At 42.7% G+C, this 22,021-nt stretch overlaps 1 protein-coding gene across 1 annotated transcript in view; it reads right to left on the bottom strand.

Moving 5' to 3' along the window:
* The window catches only part of LOC136633216 (NACHT, LRR and PYD domains-containing protein 12-like), a 120,958-nt gene that overhangs the window by 53,953 nt on the left and 44,984 nt on the right, over positions 1–22,021 (bottom strand). The window contains exons 5-6 of the mRNA XM_066608763.1: positions 8,439–10,128; positions 507–677 (exon numbers count right to left, since the gene is read on the bottom strand). Of these exons, the coding sequence (XP_066464860.1) occupies positions 507–677; positions 8,439–10,128 (1,861 nt within the window). The remainder of the gene's footprint in view (positions 1–506; positions 678–8,438; positions 10,129–22,021) is intronic.

Genomic DNA, 22,021 nt, shown 5'->3' with positions numbered 1-22,021 from the left:
CGTATTTAGACTCCGTAGTTAGGACAGCACAAGCTGTAATTACACCAATAAAAGAAGTGATAGTAGGAGAAGAGAAAGACAATAGTAGAGATGTCACATATCACAGTGTAGTCAGTGGATAGATATAACAATGGTGCGGAGCATAAAATGGGATATTGCCCATGTAATCCTCCAATGTCTCCTCCTGTATATGTCTAACTTGTGCCCAACACATAGCCCATACTCTATATGTGTAAGTTGCGTCCCCCGATGTCTTATCCTGTACATGTATACCTTGAGCCCCTGTCTCATCCTCTACATGAATAACTCGTACCCCCCCACAACTTAGCCTTTATAACCTTTGCCTGTATGAATTGTACCCCCAAGCCTCATCTTGTACATGTATAACTTGTACCCCCACACGTCTCATCCTGTACATATATAACCTGTTCCCCACATGTCTCATCCTGTACATGTATATCTTGTACCCCCACATGTCTCATCCTGTACATGTCTCTTATACTCACTGTAATTCCTCTATCCTGCAGGCTGGACTGGACAGAGCATCTGTCAAGTCTTTGAAGTGAGGACCAGACAGACGGTTATCTGACAGGTCAAGCTTTTTCAGGGATGGGTTATTCCTTATTACAGATGCCAACTGGGTGCAGGACGTGTCTGGTAGATTATTACTATCCAATCTGTAAGAGTAAGAAGATGAGATGAGGGTTACGTGTCAACAGAACGTTAGTATAAAATCGGTACATGGTGAATGTGGAGAGAAAATGTTCCCAGCTGTTAGTACACAGTGGAAGTGAAAGAAAAATGGCTCAACGCACAACGACTCTAAAAAATGGCCAGACACCAGGAGCTACACCTGCTGCCTGATCATTTCCCTATAGTTTCCTTATTTGTTGTCCTGGCGTGGCAACATAAGTACTCACCGTAGCCACCCAGCATGTTATGCCTCAGCATTTACTGAAGAGGTCTATCCGCAAAATGCATTTTCTGCTGGTTATACTCATCATTTAACAAAATCTCCTTATTTTGTACCATCATCACCATTTTTTGGAGTTGTTGCACTTTGAGCCATTTTTTCTTTCACTTCCACTGTGTACTCCTTGACTTGTCTTGTACAGGTATTCGTCTGGCTGGCAGCACCTCTCACGTACACTTGTATCACTATTCACCAAAAACTTTGTATATCCACCCACGGAGTAGCTCCACTTCTCTCCTTTCACCGACATATTAGTAACATCCATAAATGTCCTCACTTTATGGCATGTCATAAAACAATAGTCATAAAGCTGGATGGAGGACGTTCTGTCACCAGTCATCAGCGATCAAACTCTCCTTCTACCACTATGTATTGTAGCTCGCAGTCTGTAGCTCCTGTGTTCCTTATTCAGCTCCTATATTCACATGATCACGTTACATGTGGCTCTTCCTTCAGTAATAGGATAACACTAATGTGTGCTGTTTATGACACCATGCCTCATGGCACTTGACACAGACAAGCACTGCTGCGGTTTACTTATTTCCACTCACCCATTCTGCACTCATTGAAATGAGGAGCATAAGTCATACCCCGACATCCTGCTACGCGCCTCAAGAATACCCGCTGCCTCCACAGATCGCTTTACTGCAACGCAGGTCAGCCACTTAAATCCTAAACACGTACTGAGCATGGGCAGTCACTGCATTCCAACAGTCAAAGTTACCTGCTTATCGATGTGTAGAGGTTTTTTTTTATATTGAGTGACAAGGATAAAGTTTAAGACTATTGCAAAAATAGTAGTTCTTATAAAAAGTATACTAAAAAAGACGATATATAAAGGAAAAGGAACATACAGTTAAAGTGCTAACAACCACTTGTCTGTTTGTCTGTGTGTGATATGTGCAGAGCCTCACAGCACCTGCGATGTCAGTTACCGTCTCTTAGCTCTGCCCCCTCATCACATGACAGTGATGTAATCACAGGTCCTTTATCCTCCTTGTGCACTGAATGAGGGATTATGGGCAGACTTCATCCCCCACAAATCCCTGCAGCCTCAGTTGCTATGAATACAGCAGTACTCAGTCTGGATGTTTGTAGCTGGTTTTGAGACACCTGCACAACTGTGTGTGAGACACCTGCACACCTGTGTGGAGACTCCAATAAATGACACCTCACTAATGCCCACATACATAGCTGGCAGTGCGTATTGACCAACAACATTGAAACATAGTCCTTCCCCACTATTTTCACATCTACTGAACGTGATATCATGTCATCTCAAGTGCTATTGCCGCCAAAACCAGTCCAGCCTTCAACTAATTGTGAACCGCTGTCCAGTGTAAAAACAAACCATCATTGCCCTGCAAACATATCACCACAGAGGGTTCAACGCCATTTGAAGCTAATACAGCTTACATGATACAGCAACAAGACACGATTTCACCTCAACCACCAGCTGAAGTTTGTAAATCTCGTGCAGGAGATATGTGAAAGCTATGAGCTAACATGTCTCCTCAGTGAGCTTCTGAAGTTTGTAAATCATGTGCAGCTCATATGCGAAAGCAATGTAGTACAGCAGTGTGTGCATGAGGTGCATGTAGCAGAGCTGTGTGGTGCATTGCGCCACCAGAAACACTGTTACTATAATTTCCTAATACTAACAAGTACAGTGCTGGCAAACCTATGGCACGCGTGCCAGAGGCAGCATGCAGAGCCCTCCCTGCTGGCATGTGCTGCCGTCGCCCGCTCACCACGTTATTGAATACCAGCAGGGGCCACAGCTGCCCTGCCGGTATTCACTCAGCTACGCTGCTAGTGGTGCTGATCCTGATGTACACGGTGATGTCAATGTGCAGCCAGAATCCTCCTCTCCCCTCCCATGATGTCTCCTCCATGGTTCCGCGAGAGCAGAGGGGAGGAGGCGTCTGGCACCACACTGACGTCACAGTGTGTACCTTTGATCAGCGCCAGCAGCAGCCCTGAGCAGAGGAGGGAGGGTAAGTATATGGGTCTCGGGCACTATTACTACTGGGGGCCACTGTGGGATGTTGCTATTACTACTGAGATCAGTCTGGGATGTCACTATTACTACTGGGGCCCCAGTGGGGTGTCACTATTACTACTGGGGCTCCTGTGAGATATCCTTATTACTACTGGGGCCGCTGTGGGATGTCACTGTTACTACTGGGGGCCGCTGTAAAAAAAATATATGAAAAATATGATCAAAATTGCTAATTTTACAAAATCGAGTATAAACTTTATAAGAGTTTTTGCTCGGAGGAGGAAACTCAGTCATGATAACTGATTTAACAGTATACCACATCAGACAAGCATATGCATCTCTGTCAAAAAGTGATTACGCTGTTCTCTAGAGCTTGTATGAAGTAACTAACTCTATAAGGAACTTGAGACACCAATGCATTTACACCAGCTATCATACATCTGATGGTGAACTGTTAATCTAGAAACATAGTTCTTTTGGAACTACAGTGTTGAGTGAATACTAACACACACGACCAAAAGCTGTTTTAGCTTACACGTGGTGTCCTGTGTTAAAATACGCTTCGTATCTTTCCTATCCAGTGGGATATTGGAAAATAATTCATATTTGTTGCCCATTAGTGTCTTCAATTTTAAATTACCTAATAAATTTTGTATGTTTTAAACTAATCCTAACTGTGAAGGGCATTTTAGTAAAGAAAATTTGGGATTTTTCCTGTCTCTGTGAACAATACTTGACCTCTATGGCAGGCTTCTTGTCTTCCAATATTAATGTCAATAACTGGCTTCAGGAAGCAAATTCGGTTTTCTCGGACGAGTCCTACAACCCGAGTTTATCCAATCCTACTGTTCGTACTAGCTTTAAAAATCTTACGAAACATTACAAAGAATTCTTACAGAGCTGGTGGGAGGTACAAGGTCTCCAAAAGTACGTTGAACAAAAAATCATACCGAGAGGCCTGAAAAACTCGGTTCTGCCCCCACCACGCTTCAGAAGTAATGAATTCATGAGGAAGTGGGACGAGGTTACCACAGAATCTTCCTTGAAACTGATACAATTACTCCTAGATGAAGAAAAAGTGACTCTGGAAAAGAATCAAAAAATACTTGAAGACCAGATCACTCAGACAAAAAAATTTATCTCTGATCCTGAGTTCACCACAAAGGAAAAAATTCTACAAGATCAGATAGAAAAGTATATGCAATACATCATGTACAAAATACAAGCCCTCACACACCACTGTTGATGGAAAAGTTCTAATTTACTAACCATAAATTTACTTTCCATGAGTCCTGAGGCAACACACAAAAGGATTAACATTCACTCTTTTCCTACTAGGACAGAAAGTTAAACATGTTAATGAAGCAAGTAAACTCAAATAACATCATTACTGCTCCATAAATACCGTGTTTCCTGAGTGTGATGTATAAAGGAAAAACACTTTATTCCCTCCTAATATTTATGTGCTCATAGAAAGGAACATTTCAGTCAGTAAATTTGAACTTTCCATTTTATTCCTCGGCAGTACACAAAAGGACAGCAAAGGCATGGAGCTTAGGAAGATGCCAGCTGAAGCACTCTCTGTCAAAACCTGAATTACTGTTTGAAGAGATTTCTGGTCTGTAATATTTCATGAATGTTCATGGAGATGACGATGTGGCTGTTCAGCAGATCTGATCAAGCAAAACATTCACCAGCTCGGCCCATGAGATATATATTGAACGGATTCAATGGGCTTTAACTCCTGACGGAGATAAGAGGCCCCGAATATGATAACATTCTGAGACTGTATTTTTAATACACCTGGCCAGGTATACATTTGAGGCCATCTTTCTTTACTTTGGCCCCTGATTTGGGGAATGCCGAAAAGGGCGCGGAGGGGCTGGGGATTGGGAGGAATCTTTTTAACGTGTTAATTTTTTATTCCGGACAAGTGAGCAATGGGGCCTGGAATTTATTCAGTTGTGCCCTGCAATCCAACGGGTATTCCCTCCATTAAAGGCCTTTCCATGTGTCCTATAAGTAGATTAGGGCCGCAATGGGTATGTTTCTGAACATGGGACAAACAGGGGTATCCATTTTGGGGTGAACTTCTTCATTCCTATGTACACTGTACAAAAAAAACTGTTTTTAAATTGACAAAATTGCCCCAAAAAATGAAAATCGTAATTTTTTCCTTCTGCTTTGCTTAGATTCATTCAAATACTGTGGGGTCACAATACGCAGTACACCCCTGGATGAATTTGTTAAGAGGTCTAGTTTTCAAAATGGGGTCATTTGTGGGGGTTCCTTATCATTGGACGCTCAATGGCTCTACAAGTGGGCAATGGGGCCTGGAATTTATTCCGTTGTACCCTGAAATACAACGGGTGCTCCTTCCATTATAGGCCTAGCCATGTGTCCTTTAAGTAGATTAGGGCCACAAGGGGTATGTTTCTGAACACAGGACAAATGGGGCTATCCATTTTGGGGTGAAAGTCTTCATTCTTATGTGTGCTGTACAAAAGAACCCAGTTTTTAAATTGATACAACTGCCAAAAAAAATGAAAATTGTAATTTTTTCCTATTGCTCTGCTTAGGTTTATTCAAAAATTGTAGGGTAAAAATTCTCAGTAGACCCCTAGATGAATTCGTTAAGGGGTTTAGTTTTCAAAATGGGATCATTTGTTGGGGTTCTCTGTTGTTTTGGCCGCTCAACGGCTCTACAAGTGGGCAATGGGGCATAAATCTCCTTCATGCTAAATTTCTGTTCTGAAAGCCACTGACTACTCCCCGTTGTGCATTCAGACATAAGATTAGGGCCACAATGGGTATGTCTCTGTACACGGGACAAACAGGGGTATCCATTTTGGGGTGCAAGTCTTCATTCATGTGTGTGCTGTACAAAAAAAGCAGTTTTTAAAATGACAGAATTGCCAAAAAAAACGAAAATCCCAATTTTTTCCTTTTGCTTTGCTTGAATTCATTCAAAAACTGTGGGGTCAAAATGGGCAGTACACCCCTAGATAAATTTGTTAGGGGGTCTTGTTTTCAAAATGGGGTCACTTGTGGGGGTTATTTATGGTTTTGACCGCTCAAGAGCTCCACCAGTGTGCTATGGGGCATAAAAGGCCTTCAACCAAAATTTATGGTCTGAAAACCACTGACTATTCCTTTCATTTTGGGCCCCGTTGAGCATCCAGACATAAGATTGAGGCCACAATGGGTATGTCGCTGAACACAGGACAAACAGGGGTATCTATTTTGGGGTGCAAGTCTTCATTCATGTGTGTGCTGTACAAAAAAACCCTGTTTTTAAAATGACAGAATTGCCAAAAAAAAACGAAAATCACAATTTTTTCCCTTTGCTTTGCTTGAATTCATTCAAAAACTGTGGGGTCAAAATGGGCAGTACACCCTCCGATAAATTCTTTAAGGGGTCTAGTTTTCAAAAACGGGTCATTTGTGGGGGTTCTCTATGGTTTTGGCCGCTCAAGAGCTGTACAAGAGTGCTATGGGGCCTAAAAGGCCTTCAAGCAAAATTTCTGTTCTGAAAGACACTGACTACTCCTTTAGTTTTGGGCCCCGTTGTGCATCCAGACATAAGATTAAGGCCACAATGGGTATATTTCTGAACACAGGACAAACAGGGGTATGCATTTTGGGGTGTCAATCCTCATTTTCATGTGCACTATAGGAAAAAAGTATGAAATTTTACTTTTTCTCCTCTAAATTGAATTAATTCCTGAGAAAAGACTGTGGCGTCAAAATACTCATACCACCCTTCAGTGAATACATTAAGGGGTGTAGTTTTTAAAATGGGGTCATTTGGGGGGGTATCTATCATTCTGACACTCATGAGCCTTTGCAAACTTGGCTTGCTGCAGGAAAACAAAGTGTTCTTCAAAATGCTGAAAAGTAATGTTAAATTTGTACGTCATCTAAATGGTTAAAAAAACGCAAAAGTTTTTCAAATGTGCATTCAGAATAAAGTAAACAGATGGAACTATATATCCTTAGAGAGCTGCATCGAACAAAAAATAAAAATCTCATGGCTCTTGGAATGCAGCGATGAAAAAGCAATTTACTTTTTAAATCAAATGTACAAAAGTAGTAAAACCTGAAAAGCTACATAAATTTGGCATTGTTATAATCATACTCTCCCAGAGAATAAGGCTATGATTTTATTTATAGTCGATAGAAAAATCTAGACCCTTTAAGAAGGTCTGATGTCTTTAAGATGTCAGAAAGACGTTATACTGACCTCTTTCTAGCCTTGGCTTAAATACATAGAACATGAAAACATAGAACATGTTTCTCAGAATTCTGAAAACATCCTGTCTAGTAATTTATCCTCTCAAAATCTAAGGCTGGATTCACACGAACGTATATCGGCTCGGTTTTCACGCCGAGCCGATATACGTCGTCCTCATCTGCAGGGGGGGAAGGATGGAAGAGCCAGGAGCAGGAACTGAGCTCCCGCCCCCTCTCTGCCTCCTCTCCACCCCTCTGCACTATTTACAATGGGGAGAGGCAGGACGGGGGCGGGGCTAACTTGCAGCACTTAGCCCCACCCCCGTCCCGCCTCCTCTCCTTGCAATTAGTGCAGAGGGGCGGAGAGGGGGTGGAGAGGAGGCAGAGAGGGGGCGGGATCTCAGTTCCTGCTCCTGGCTCTTCCAGGCTCTTCCTTGCAGATGAGGACAACGTATATCGGCTCGGCGTGAAAACCGAGCCGATATACGGTCATCTGAATCCACCCTTAGGAAGTGCCTTAATGTAGTATGTTTTCACACTGGTTGTTTACATTTAGAGGGTTTGGAAGTCTTCTACAAAAGTTGAGACACCTGTAGGAATAGTTTGCAGGCAATTTCAAACCATAACTTTAGACTATTGTTGCGTTTCAGGTTAAATATCATAATATTTTTATTTTCCTAACTAACTTTTGAACCTCTTCACATTATTTACTTCCTTGAACTTCCTTGGACTGTGTTAATGTCAAAGATAACTGGAAAAATTAAGGTGTTTTAAATCTTTTTGAATGGTAGTGTGAATATGAGAAACGATGATCATTATAACTTGTTTGATAAAATTGGCTAATCATACACCTGACTGTAATCCTACAAAATCCCAGACTTTGTGCAAGAGTACCCAGAAGAGGAGCTGTACATATGGCCCTACTCCCTGTGTAAACAAGAAGATGTGCAGCGGACCAATGACAGCTCTATTGACAATCATCTGTACCCTAATAGAGTCTGCATCAGTCTGGGTAAAGACCAGTAGACAAGCCCAGATATTGTTGATCAGCACTTTCTACTGAAGCAAATCCCTCCGTGTAAAAGGACCCTAATATTACCACAGAAATCTGACCCCATCTACTTTATAATAGGACCATAATACTAACAGGCATGATGTATAAGTGTAATAAGTTTATCATATGTTTATCCAACCCTAATACAGAAAGATAAGAAATAACTAGTATATTACCTCAGAATCTGCAGATTATGCAACGCTGGTGCAAGTCTATTCAGTCCTTCAGTATTTAAGACACATCGGGTTAGATCAAGTTCTTTGATTTTGGTGCAAGTTTCCAGAATAAATGCTAACACTGTGCAGTCCAGAGCCGACATGTGAATACGAGAAAGATCAAATCTTATGAGTGATTTCACTGATTCCAGCACTAGAGCCTTATTCCGGGTCTCAAACAGATAGTAGAAAGTCCTGAGTAGATGTTGCTTGTTATTAATTTCTCTCTGTTGTTCAATAATTAAGTCCTTCATCCAAGTGATAACATGTGTAGAAGCCTGATCTGCTAGTGTGCCCAGATATCCCTTTAGTATTGACCTGGTGGAGCCATCTGATAGACCACACAGGAAACGGAGGAATATCTCACCCCGTCCATCAGGATAGGATTTGGCTTCTTCTAGTGATTTCTGTAACTTCTTAGTAGAATAATGAGTAAAATGCACCAAGGCAGAGAGGAATTCCTGAACAGTAAGATGTAAGAAGGAATAGGTTCCAGGGTTCTCCGATTCCATCAGAAAACTTGATAAGAGCTTTGACTGATTGTCCACATAGAAACAATCCAGATCTTCCTCATCAAAAACAACCCTGTGATTCATGACTCCATGTTCTGCCATCCTTCCGATGGACCACAGGATCTTCTGAGCATAACTTTTGTGCAAACTGTGATTGGACAGGATGTTGGCGACAAATATCACAAAGAGCTGTGTCACTGTTTTAGGCAACAATGACACTGGCTGAACACTACTTGTTGGCTGGAAGCTCTTGGACAATACTGTACAGATGATCCAGCAGTAGGATGGGAGGTAACAGAACGTGTACAACGTGGCATTCTGCTTCACATAATTAAAAGCCTTTTCTGCCATTTTCGAGTCAAGGAAAAAGTTTTCAAAGTACATCTGTCGTTCTTCTGGAAGAAACCCAATAATCTCTACTATTCGCTGGAACATGTTACAATCAATCAATGTCAGTCCGGTTGGTCGACTGGTCATTAGGACAGAACAACCATTAAGAAGAGACTTTCTCACCAGACTAACCACAATCTGACCACAATGTCCAAGCTGTTTAGGATTTGAGCACAAGTGATTTGATGTAAAATCCATGTTATGACTGCTTTCATCTAATCCATCAAATATGAAGAGAAGTTTCTCTGGCTCTTGTAAGATCTTCCCAAGCTGCTCCCTCAGATATGGATACTGATGAAGGATCATTGTCTCCAGACTAACCTCATCCAGTCTGTTGAGTTCTCGAAATTTGAAGAAAAAGACAAAAGAGAATCTTTGATAGAGATCCCCCTTCACCCAGTCATAGACAAACTTCTGCATTAATGTGGTCTTCCCTACACCGGGCACGCCGCTCACCATTACCACATGTGGCACAAGTCTGGATTGGTGGCACCAGCAGAACATCTTGTTGGGGAAAATATGTTGTAATTCATTTTGGATATTATTTAAATATTCCTCATGTTTTACCCCGGTCTCTATGAGCTCATTCTCAGAGCGTTCCCTAAAGCGATCAGTGGATACGACAATGAGGTTCACATAACGTGTACAGAATGGAAATCTTTCGTCTCCCTGGTCACATCTTGGAGGTTTGTTCTCTAGAAGTTTCTCAGTTTTTTCATGTAAATATTTTTTGTGATGGTTCTGGATGTCTATAAAAATATGAAAATTAAGGTGAATATAAGAAGCTAAAATAAAACAAAGTATTTAGTTAATAAAATGGTGGACATCTTTAATAAATTTGGAGCATTTTATGAATTTTTTGGGAAACAGTCAACATATATATAAAAAGCATCTAAAATGGATTATACTGAAAAAAAATCAAAGAGAGTGCTCCATCATACAATGATTACTTAAAGGGTTTTCCAACTACTTAAAACTGCTTCACAAGATCTCTGCTATTCCTAGTTGCTGCTGACCAGGACATGTGACTGTTGCAGCGAATCACTAGCTATCAAGGTTCCCATTTTTTTATAATGTGGAACTGGTACATTTTTACTGACTTGGACTCCAATAAAAATGGACTCTGACTCAGACTCCACAGCCCTGGATGGGTTGCCACAGCACTTCTCCTAGAGTTGCCATGTATATGTGTATGCCAATACATATAACTGTGGCCTGGCTTAATGGCAACAATTAAAATGACCAAATAATGTAGTACAGCAGTATTGCAATAAAGCTCTTTTACCATGGTCTCTATAAAAATCTAAACAATTATAAAAATAGAAGATCAATTTTCTTTTGCTGTTATTGTATTGATCCGCAGAATAAAGTGAACCTGTCATTTCTATTAAACATTGTGCTTTTACTATACTGTTGTAGCCATGGGTTATGTGTACCTTCACATTTAGTTTATTTGTTGGAAGTGCTTTGTTTTCTATTTGCATTGATGGAGGAGTGGTTGATTTTTGTTGTGCACTCCTTTCACACATCTATCCCCGGTCTTTAATTATAGCATATAGCCTGGTATAAAGCTTTCGCTGAATCAGTTAGAGGCTTCTGACCAGAGAGAGGTGTCAGAGTAGTAAACTGTCCAATAAGGTTCGTATGGACATGGCAAATGGGTCTGCATGTTTTGATCAAAATATGCGCTTAGAACCTTGCATTTTTATGCAGATGGTATAAACAACAGTTTTCCATTTTTTACGCTATCAAATGTGTATGAGTGTTGCAGCCAAGTGCTTTTGCTTGCATTGTATTTTTACCACACTGGGAATGCCAAAAAAAGAAACCCTCCAAAAGGTGCAATTGTGTTTTATTATTTCACCTCACTTATTTTTTTGTTTTCAAGACATTATATAGTAGATTAAATAATACAAATAAAAAAGTACAACTTCTCTAAAAATAAAAGGATAAGTCATACAGCTGTGTCAATGGAAAAAGAAAAAATAAAGTTATGGATCTTAGAAGGCTGGAACGGAAAATGAAAAAAAAAACTAAAAAATATATGGTCTTGAAAGGGTTAACTTCACCATCTGAATAACTTTGTCTGCTTTCAAAGAAAAGTATTTTTTCCTCCGTATTAAGACTGTGTTGAGGGGACTGTACTAAGGACCTAATGTAAATTGTGAAATTAAGGAATTAGTTATAACTCCTGATCACCATTCTTTTCACACAAGATGGCTTAGCTTGCAAAAAAGAAGGCTGAAGGGAGACTAGAACTATTTTGGATTTTCCTCTCAGCTTTCTCTAGCACTGGTGGGAGTGTCTACGGGAGTGTTCTGCTGCCTGTTGCAGCTGCTTAGCAATTAGGGACAAACACATTTATATATATTTTATATATAAAAACTCCTGTTTTCAGGTCTAACAATTAATGTAATTTTAATGGAAATTTGAAGAGACATTTACTTGAAGGAGGGGTTTGATGAGCAAACAGACCCTGCCCCTTCCCCCCCCCCCCCCCCCAGTGACGATGCTAGAAATGGAAAATTAATTTCACAGACGGTCCTTAATTGAAGTGGTAAACATACAAACATGAGCTATGGTCCCATGCAACGCGTTTTGGGGGTTAAAATCCCCTTTCCCAAGCAAAACATAACTGGAAAAATGGCCTGTATATATAACAGGAAACAGTGCACCAAAAAAGAGCAGTAAATACAATTAAATATTTCTATAAAGCCATACTCTAAACATAATAGGAAGTCGTTTTTGTAATTTAAAAAAAGTTATTCTTGTTCTGGTTTTTTAGAAGAATGTTTTTAACCCCTTCATGACATGGCCTATTTTGGGCTTAAGGACGCAATGATTTTTGGTGGATTTTCTTCTCCATTTATCAAAGTCATAACTTTTCTATTTTTCCGTTGACGCGGCCATATAAGGGCTTGTTTTTTGCGTGGCGAACTGTCGTTTTTATCGGTGCCATTTATGGGTACATTTGACTATATTGTAAAACTTTTATTTTTTTTTTTTATGATAGCAGGGAGAGAAAACGCATCAATTCTGCCATAGATTTTTTTTTTTACAGCGTTAATCATGCAGCATAAATGACACAATTCATTTTTTCTGCGGGTCGGTACGGTTACAATGATACCAAAATTCTTACATTTTTTTTTAGGTTTTTCCACTTTTCTGCAATAAAAACCCTTTTTTGGAAATCTTTTTTTTTTTTTTCTAAATCGCTGCAAAGTCCTGTAACTTTTTAATTTTTTTATGTACGGAGCTCTATGAGGGCTTATTTTTTGCAAGACAAGCTGTAGTTTTTATTGGTACCATTTTGGGGTACATACGGCTTTTTAAAACACTTTTATTGCGTTTTTAGGGAGCATTTTGCCTCAGTTCTTTAGCGTTTTTTTAACGCTTTTTTCCATGCACACTCAAAAGCATGTGCAGCTTATTGTACGCGTTGTTACGGATGCGACAATACCAAATATGTGGGCTTTTAATTTTTTTTAACCTTTTGTTATGCTAATATGAGAAAAAGCATAAAATAAGGGTTTTTTTACCTTTTTTTTTTTTACATTTTTTTAATTCATTTTTTTAATACACAACTTGTGTCCCACTGGGGGACTTTGACCACAGTACTGCCCATCGCTGTGCTACTGCCCTGCCATGCCTTATCGCTTATCAGATCCATCAGGGCAGCTGAAATTACTCACCGGGGTCTGCCGCACTGCAACCCGCTCTCCTGGTCCTCCGGGCCCCGAAGCCGACCTTCTGCACATGCGCGCCAGGCGGCATTATGTCAGCTGCATGCGCAGAAGGCTCGGCAGCCCGGGAAATGTAAAATCTCCTGGCTCCCGGCTCCTGTAGGTAGCCAGGAGGCAGGGGATGTCAGCAGGGACCGCCAATGGATGACGGCGATCGCGGAAATGTTAAGAAAAGTGTAAAAAAAAAGAAAAGCTTCACCTCCCCTCATGGATCGGATCCATGAGGGAAGGTGAAAATACTCACCCCGCTTCGTCCATGTCCTCCGGTCGGTCTCGGGACCCTCTGCTGGCTTCTGCGCATGCGCAGATGTGGCGCATGCGCAGAAGGCCGGCAGGCCCGGAAAATTCAAAATCTCCCTGCACTCGGCTGTCACAGATAGCCGAGTGCAGGGAGATATGACTGGGGACCGCTGTATGTGGTTTCCAGTCATATGATCACCGTTATCCATCGGATAACGGTGATCATATAAAGTTAAGAAGTAGAAAAAAAAAAGTTAAAAGTTAAAAAATGTTTATAAAGTTAAAGTTTCATCTCCCCTTACGGATCGTATCCGTAAGGGGGGATGACATTACGTACCCAAGGTCCCCGGATTTGTTCCCTGATGGGATGTTGATCCGCGGACCTTACCCCAGCTTCGGCGCATGCGCCTGTCAGCATGATGGCGGACGCATGCGCAAAAGTGAAATATTGCCCAAGAAATTCAAAATCTCCCTGCTCCTGGCTACCAAAGGTAGCCAAGAGTCTGGAGATGTCACGGGGAGCCGCGGTATGCGGTTACTGGTCACGTGATCACCGCTATCCAATGCATAATGGCGATCAAGTAAAAGTTCTTTAAAAAGTGGCAGTTTCATCTCCCCTCACCGATGCGATCGGTGAGAGGAGATGAAACATCTTCTTGGAGGCTTCCGCATTTGAATCCAGATGCGATTATCCTTCATGGACCCTTCCGGCTGCTGCGCATGCGCCCGCCGGCAAAATGCCAGACACATTCGCAGGAGCCGGGGAGCCCAGGAAATTTTAAATCTCCTTGCTCCCAGCGATCAACGGTCGCTGAGTGCTTGGAGCAGTGACCGGTGGCCTCATTGAGCGGTCCCCGATCACGTGATAAATTAGCGATATAACATTAGGCTGGTCACGCATGATCGGAGAGGAATTACAGGTTCTGCATGCGCTTGATCAGCGGTAATCCACGGATCAATCGCATGCATTGGATTACACAATTCCCCCCAATTAGTGGGTCGGAATTACGTAATCCACTCGCAGAAACAGAACACAGCATGCTATATTTTACCGCGGATATCAGCGACCTAGAGCCCATTGTGCTCTATGACCGCGGATATACTCGCAGCCCATGTGCAAATACATTGTGTACGGGCTGCAGGTACCCGGGTCATCTCTAAGCGACGGCGCAGGAAATATAAACAAACAACGGTGTACTGCGCATGACCGCCTGTGTGAATAGGCAGTTATGCACAGTACATTACGTGGCCGTACACAGGGTTACAGCCGGGCTCACAGCTGGAATCCGCTGCGGGCCTCTGCAAGCGGATTCCGCCTACGGCTGCGTGAGCCTGGCGTTATGAAGACCGCTACCTGTAATCCGTAATTTACAAGAAGCCCCGGGAACGCTCGCCTTCATGCAGTTCCAGGAGCAGCTTGTTGAGCGCCTTCTCTGTGAGACCGCTGCACCGCAGCAAGATTACAAAGCCTCACAGCGCCACTTTTTACACCCCATCCTCGCCGCTGAGGTTACGAAATACCCCCCAAAAAGCATGTGAGGAGGGGGAATACCCGGTTTTCTTGCCCCATGTGCCCAACTCAACCAGCCTCCGTAATTACCCCTGTCTTCGGACATAAAACGCAGTTTATATTATTACCTTTATCTAATATTTAGGGAATGCCAAAAAATGGGGATGGCGGGGGGGGGGGGGGGTGTTATTTTTAGGAAGTCCATTTTTTTTCCGTATAAGTGGGCAATGGGGCCTGGAATTTATTCAGTTCTGCCCTGAAATCCAGCGGGCATTCCCTCCATTATGGGCCTAGCCATGTGTCCTGTAAGTAGATTAGGGCCACAATGGGTATGTTTCTGAACACGGGACAAATGTGGGTATCCATTTTGGGGTGAACATCTTCATTCCTATGTACACTGTACAAAAAAAACAGTTTTTAAATTGACAAAATTGCCAAAAAAATGAAAATCGTTATTTTTTCCTTCTGCTTTGCTTAGATTCATTCAAATACTATGGGGTCAAAATACGCAGTACACCCCTAGATGAATTTGTTAAGGGGTCTAGTTTTCAAAATGGGGTCATTTGTGGGGGTTCTCTATCGTTTTGGCCGCTCAATGTCTCTACAAGTGGGCAAGGGGGCCTGAAATTTATTCAATTGTACCCTGAAATCCAACGGGTGCTCCTTCCATTATAGGCCTAGCCATGTTTCCTTTAAGTAGATTAGGGTCACAATGAGCATGTTCCTGAACACGGGACAAACGGGGATACCCATTTTGGGGTGACCATCTTCATTCCTATGTACACTGTACAAAAAAAAACTGTGTTTAAATTGACACATTTGCCAAAAAAATGAAAATCATAATTTTTTTCCTTCTGCTTGGCTTAGATTCATTCAAAAACTGAGAAGTCAAAAAAGTCATCGTACCCCTAGATCAATTCGTTTAGGGGTCTACTTTTCAAAATGGGGTCACTTGTGGGGGTTCTCCATCGTTTTGGTCACTCAATGGCTCTACAAGTGTGCAATAGGGCCTAAATCTCCTTCAAGCAAAATTTCTGTTCCGAAAGCCACCGTTGCTCCTTTCATTTTGTGCCCCATTGTGCATACAGACGTAATACTAGGGCCACAATGGGTATGTTTCTGAGCACGGGACAAACAGGGGTATCCATTCTGGGGTGCAAATCCTCATTTTCATGTGTACTGTAGAAAAAAGTCCTGTCTTTAGAATGACATATTTGCTAAAATATGAAATTTTAGTTTTTCTCTTCTAAATTGCATTGACTCCTGAAAAAAAACTGTGGGGTTAAAATACTCATGACACCCCTCAGTGAATACGTTATGGGGTGTTGTTTTTGAAATAGGGTCACTTGTGGGGGTATCTATCATTATGACTCCTATGAGCCTTTCCAATCTTGGCTTGGTGTAGGAAAACAAAGTGTTCCTCAAAATGCTGAAAAGTAATGTTAAATTTGTATGTCTCCTAAATAGTTAAAAAAAACTAAAGTTTTTTCAATGTGCACCCAAAATAAAGTAAACGGGTGGAAATATATATCTTAGCAAAAATTTCTATATTATGTTTGCACATATTTGAGATATTGCAGTTGGAAATGTGAAAAAATGACGATTTTTTCAAAATTTTCCCAATTTTGGCGCTTTTAATAAAAAAATACAAATTCTTTCGGTCTTTTTTTCCCGCCTAAATGAAGTAAAACATGTGGTGAAAAAACAATGTCGGAATCGCTTGGATATGCAAAACCTTTTTTGGTGTTTTTCCATGTTAAAGTGACGCATGTCAGATTTGCAAAATTTGGCCTGGTCATTAAGGCGCAAACAGGCTTGGTCACTGAGGGGTTAATGCTGGCAAGGGAATATGTCTGTAAGGGTAGTTATTTGACTATAATTGTCTGATTGGCCCGAGCCCCCTATTGGGGGTGGTACCTACTCTGGGGCATAAAAGAAGAGCCTGCACAGGGCTCAGGTGGTTTAGTACATTTACTACCAGCCCACCATCAGGACTGGTGATGCTTTTGGTATTTTTCTACTATCTTTACTGGCGTGTATCTATACTAGCGTAATGTATATTATCTCCTGATGAATTCTTTATGAAGGGAAACATGTTGGGCAAATATTACTAGGGCTAACAGTGCAGATTTATCAGCACGGACACTAGCTTTGTTATACCTCAGCCAGAGAGCAAAGACTATCAGTGTGCATCACAGAAATAGGAGAGAAATCACTGTGGTGATCGCTAATGCTACTAGAGTGCGCTCTAATGTTAGCAAGAGCAGATACTGATATAGCAAATATAGTAGTGGTTCACTTCAGTCACAGAGCAAAGACTATCAATATGCATCATTAGTAATTGGAGGAAAACCTACTATGTGTATGCTATATTGTGAGCAAATGCTACTGAGTGTGCTCTGATATAAAGCAAGAACAGATACTACCAGGGCTAACCATACAGATTTACTAGCACAGGCACTAGCAGAGGTTCATTACAGCTTGAGAGAAAGACTATCAGTGTGCATTGATAGTACAAGGGTAGAACAGACTAAGAGTGTGCTGCGGTGTAAGAAAAATGTGGCTGAGTGTGTGCTTTTATGTAAAAGAAGTATCATTATTATATTAGATACTATCAATAGTGAAATACATGTTTCTAGCGTACTGTATATTGATATTACAGCCTGAGTAATACAGTAGAAAGTACTCAGAACCTGATTTAAAGACTTCTTCATTGAGAAGGAGATAATTGTTCAAGGGTGGTTTGTGATGTTTTGATTAAATTATGGTGCTTAGAGTATTTGCGACCATAAATTTCTTTGAAGTTCCCTAAAACTCTCTGATAAAGTTTTTTGTTTTTTTTTAAACAATTTTTATTGAGTTTTCGATTATACATACAAAAGGCACAGCAGTATAGAAAGATTTCCAGTTCTAATACAAAGATGTAGCTGCGAGCTCTGTATCTACTGAAAAGGAGTGTATAACAAATTAATAGCAACCAATTGTTATTTTAGTTTACAGCTTTCAATGCTATTTTCGGGAAGAACCTAATACATTAAATGACAAAGGCCTGGCCAGGGCCAAATAGTATTTTAAGGGGAAAAAGGGAAGGGTTGGATGGTGGGGTGGGGGGGGGGGTTTCCCTCTCTCTCAGGACTGCCACCCCTGGGGTCTAAGGCACCAAGAAATCGTATTTAGGTTAATAGGCTCATCCCCATCGTCAGAAGGGCATAATTTATCCATGGAGTCCATATACCAAGAAATTTATCATTTTTATCTTCTGCTATCGAGGTTAGCCTTTCATTTATCAGATACCATTGCATGCGGCGTTTAACTTCAGAAAAGTCTAGAGAAGCTTTACGCCAGGAATGGGCAATAGTTTGTTTTGTAGCTAAAAAAAGGAAAGAAATCAATTTTGTAGAATTTGGGATATATCCTTTATCTTTTTGTTCAACAAAGCCTCCCATGGATTTTTGCACAGGTTATGGTACGTTACTGAGTAAATTAGGGAGTATGTTCTTATCCAAAGTCTTTTGACTCTGGGGCAGGACCACCATATATGGAGCATGTCTCCAGGGAAAGGGCAACCTCGGAAACACTCTTTAGAATAGCCAGGGACCGCATCTGTGATTTGAGTGGGGACCAAGTACCAACGAAGGAGGATTTTATATGAAGTTTCCAACATTGATATGTTACGGACCCCTTGATTGGTAGAACTCCAAATCTGAGACCACTCCTCCTCACTTAGAACGTCCCCCAAGTCTTGCTCCCACTTGGTTACATATGATAATTGTGTGCGGTATGTAGTGTGAACAAGGTTGGAGTATATTTCAGAGATGAGACCTTTTGCCTGCGGGCGTTTAAGGCAGAAGGATTCAAAGGGGGTAAGGGTGTGCAGAGATTTTGTATTTTTCAATAGGGAGGACAACCAGTTTTTTAACTGTAAATAGCGAAATATTTCTGAGGGGGGTATGTCCTTATTTTTCTGTAGGATTGGGAACATAGTCACACCTTCCCGAGAGAGAAAATGATGAACCTTAGGGATGCCTCTATGTGTCCAATTTTGGAAAGCTAAAGGGGTGTCATGACCTGGTGGAAATAACGGATTATGTATGAGTGGTAGTAGGGGTAGATGAGGAGAGAGTAGATTCCTGGAGTATTTTACGGAGTCCCAAATTCTGAGAGAATGTTTTATAATTGGGTTAGATATTGCAGGCCTATAAGTCAGGGGGATCCATTATAGTGAATCTACTGTGAGGGGATGGAGTTCCATGGTCTCTATCGAAAGCCAAAGTGGGGCATTTATAGTGGAATGCAGGGAGACTAGCTGGGCCACCTGGGCCGCCTGGTAGTATTTTGTAAGCTGTGGGGTTCCCAAACCTCCCTGTTGCCTATGTCTGTACAAGGTGGAGCGTGATACTCTGTGGATAGAGTTATTCCAGATAAAGCTGAGGGTCATCTGTTGAAGAGTTTTCAGGAAATGCCCAGGAACCTGAACTGGAAGAGCTCTAAAAAAATAGAGAAGTTTAGGGAGGAATGACATTTTTAAGGAGTTCACTCTCCCAATCCACGATATGTGGTATCAGTTCCAGCTTTCCAACAGTAGGCGAAATTTACGGAGGAGTGGTATATAGTTTTGTGTGTATAGCTTATCGTAGGAATTAGTCAGGCTCACCCCCAGATAGCCCAGTGCCCCCGTCATCCATTGAATTGGGAAGTTAGATTGTAGCAAAGAAAGTGTGTGTGAGGATATGGTAAGATTAAAAGTAGAGATGAGCGAGCGTACTCGTCCGAGCTTGATACTCGTTCGAGTATTAGGGTGTTTGAGATGCTCGTTACTCGAGACGAGCACCACGCGATGTTCAAGTTACTTTCACTTTCATCTCTGAGACATTTGCGCGCTTTTCTGGCCAATAGAAAGACATGGAAGGCATTACAACTTCCTCCTGTTACGTTCCAGCCCTATACCACCCCGCCGCAGTGAGTGGCTGGGGAGATCAGGTGACACCCGAGTATTAAAATCTGCCCCGCCCGCGGATCACCACAGATGCATTCTGACATAGATCAGGGAAAGTGCTGTCTTGCTTTAGCTGCTATAGGGAGAGCGTTAGGTGTTATATTCGTCTTGAAGAACCCCAACGGTCCTTCTTAGGGCCACATCTGACCGTGTGCAGTACTGTTGAGGCTGCTTTTAGCAGTGTTGCACAATTTTTTTTTTTTGGTATATCGGGCGTGCAGACCATTGCGTCCTCAGTCTGCAGTCATTGTACAGAGTATAGGGCCAGTACTGGTGAGGCAGGGACAGTGGGAAAGGTGAAAGAGATATACTGTCTATATAGGCAGTGGGCTTTTTAAAAAAAATTGGGGAAAAATACAATATTTGGGCTGCCTGTGACCGTCTTCAGTGTACTGCGTGTCTGCTGGGGGTAGTAGTCCTAATTAATACGCAGCTAAGCATTACAGCAGGCTTGCACAAAATTGATTCCTGGCTCTGCTGTCTCCGTTACATCACCGCCGTCATAGCGCCAGAGAGCAACAGTATACATAATATATGCTGCATACAGTATGTGTCTGGTGTTTCAGCTCACCATTTAAAAAAATTGAAGCAAAATACTTAAGGCCTACCACTGCCCTTTGGCCACTTGACTGCTTCTGCGCTGTGAATTCCACTAGCTCAGTCATACGCACCTACGTCTCACTACAGGCGTGCGCAAAATTCTTTCCTGGCTCTGCTGTGCGTTCCGTAAGCGAAGTCAGCCTCGAACCACAGGCCAATAAGCGGCACATTTATTACAGCATTCTGTTTCTGCTCTACTCGTAATACACCATGCTGAGGGGTAGGGGTAGGCCTAGAGGACGTGGACGTGGGCGAGGACGCGGAGGCCCAAGTCAGGGTGTGGGCACAGGCCGAGCTCCTGATCCAGGTGTATCGCAGCCGACTGCTGCGGGATTACGAGAGAGGCACGTTTCTGGTGTCCCCAGATTCATCTCACAATTAATGGGTCCACGCGGTAGACCTTTATTAGAAAATGAGCAGTGTGAGCAGGTCCTGTCGTGGATGGCAGAAAGTGCATCCAGCAATCTATCGACCACCCAGAGTTCTACGCCGTCCACTGCTGCAACTCTGAATCCTCTGGCTGCTGCTCCTCCTTCCTTCCAGCCTCCTTACTCCATGAAAATGACACATTCTGAGGAGCAGGCAGACTCCCAGGAACTGTTCTCGTGTCCCTGCCCAGAATGGGCAGCAATGGTTCCTCTCCCACTGGAGGAGTTTGTCGTGACCGATGCCCAACCTTTGGAAAGTTCCCGGGGTCCGAGGGATGAGGCTGGGGACTTCTGGCAACTGTCTCAAGAGCTTTCAGTGGGTGAGGAGGATGATGACGATGAGACACAGTTGTCTATCACTCAGGTAGTAGTAATTGCAGTAAGTCCGAGGGAGGAGCACACAGAGGATTCGGAGGAAGAGCAGCTGGACGATGAGGTGACTGACCCCACCTGGTTTGCTAAGCCTACTGAGGACAGATCTTCAGAGGGGGAGGCAAGTACAGCAGCAGGGCAGGTTGGAAGAGGCAGTGCGGTGGCCAGGGGTAGAGGCAGGGCCAGACCGAATAATCCACGAACTGTTTCCCAAAGCGCCCCCTCGCGCCATGCCACCCTGCAGAGGCCGAGGTGCTCAAAGGTGTGGCAGTTTTTCACTGAGAGTGCAGACGACCGACGAACTGTGGTGTGCAAGCTTTGTCGCGCCAAGATCAGCCGTGGAGCCACCACCACCAGCCTCACCACCACCAGCACAAGGTGGGACGAAGGCCGTTCACCGCCTCCGGTTTGCACCACTGCCTCTCCCCCTGTGCCCCAACCTGCCACTGAGATCCAACCCCCCTCTCAGGACACAGGCACTACCGTCTCCCAGCCTGCACCCACACCCTCACCTCCACTGTCCTCAGCCCCATCCAGCAATGTCTCTCAGCGCAGCATCCAGCCGTCGCTAGCGCAACTGTTTGAGCGCAAGCGCAAGTACGCCGCCACGCACCCGCACGCTCAAGCGTTAAACGTGCATATTGCCAAATTGATCAGCGTGGAGATGCTGCCGTATAGGCTTGTGGAAACGGAGGCTTTCAAAAACATGATGGCGGCGGCAGCCCCGCGCTACTCGGTTCCCAGTCGCCACTA

The sequence above is a fragment of the Eleutherodactylus coqui genome, chromosome 6, assembly GCF_035609145.1.
Source record: "Eleutherodactylus coqui strain aEleCoq1 chromosome 6, aEleCoq1.hap1, whole genome shotgun sequence".
Classification (NCBI taxonomy): Eukaryota; Metazoa; Chordata; class Amphibia; order Anura; family Eleutherodactylidae; genus Eleutherodactylus; species Eleutherodactylus coqui.
Note: the sequence above shows the minus strand (reverse complement) of the source record. Positions and strands in the feature narration are given on the sequence as shown.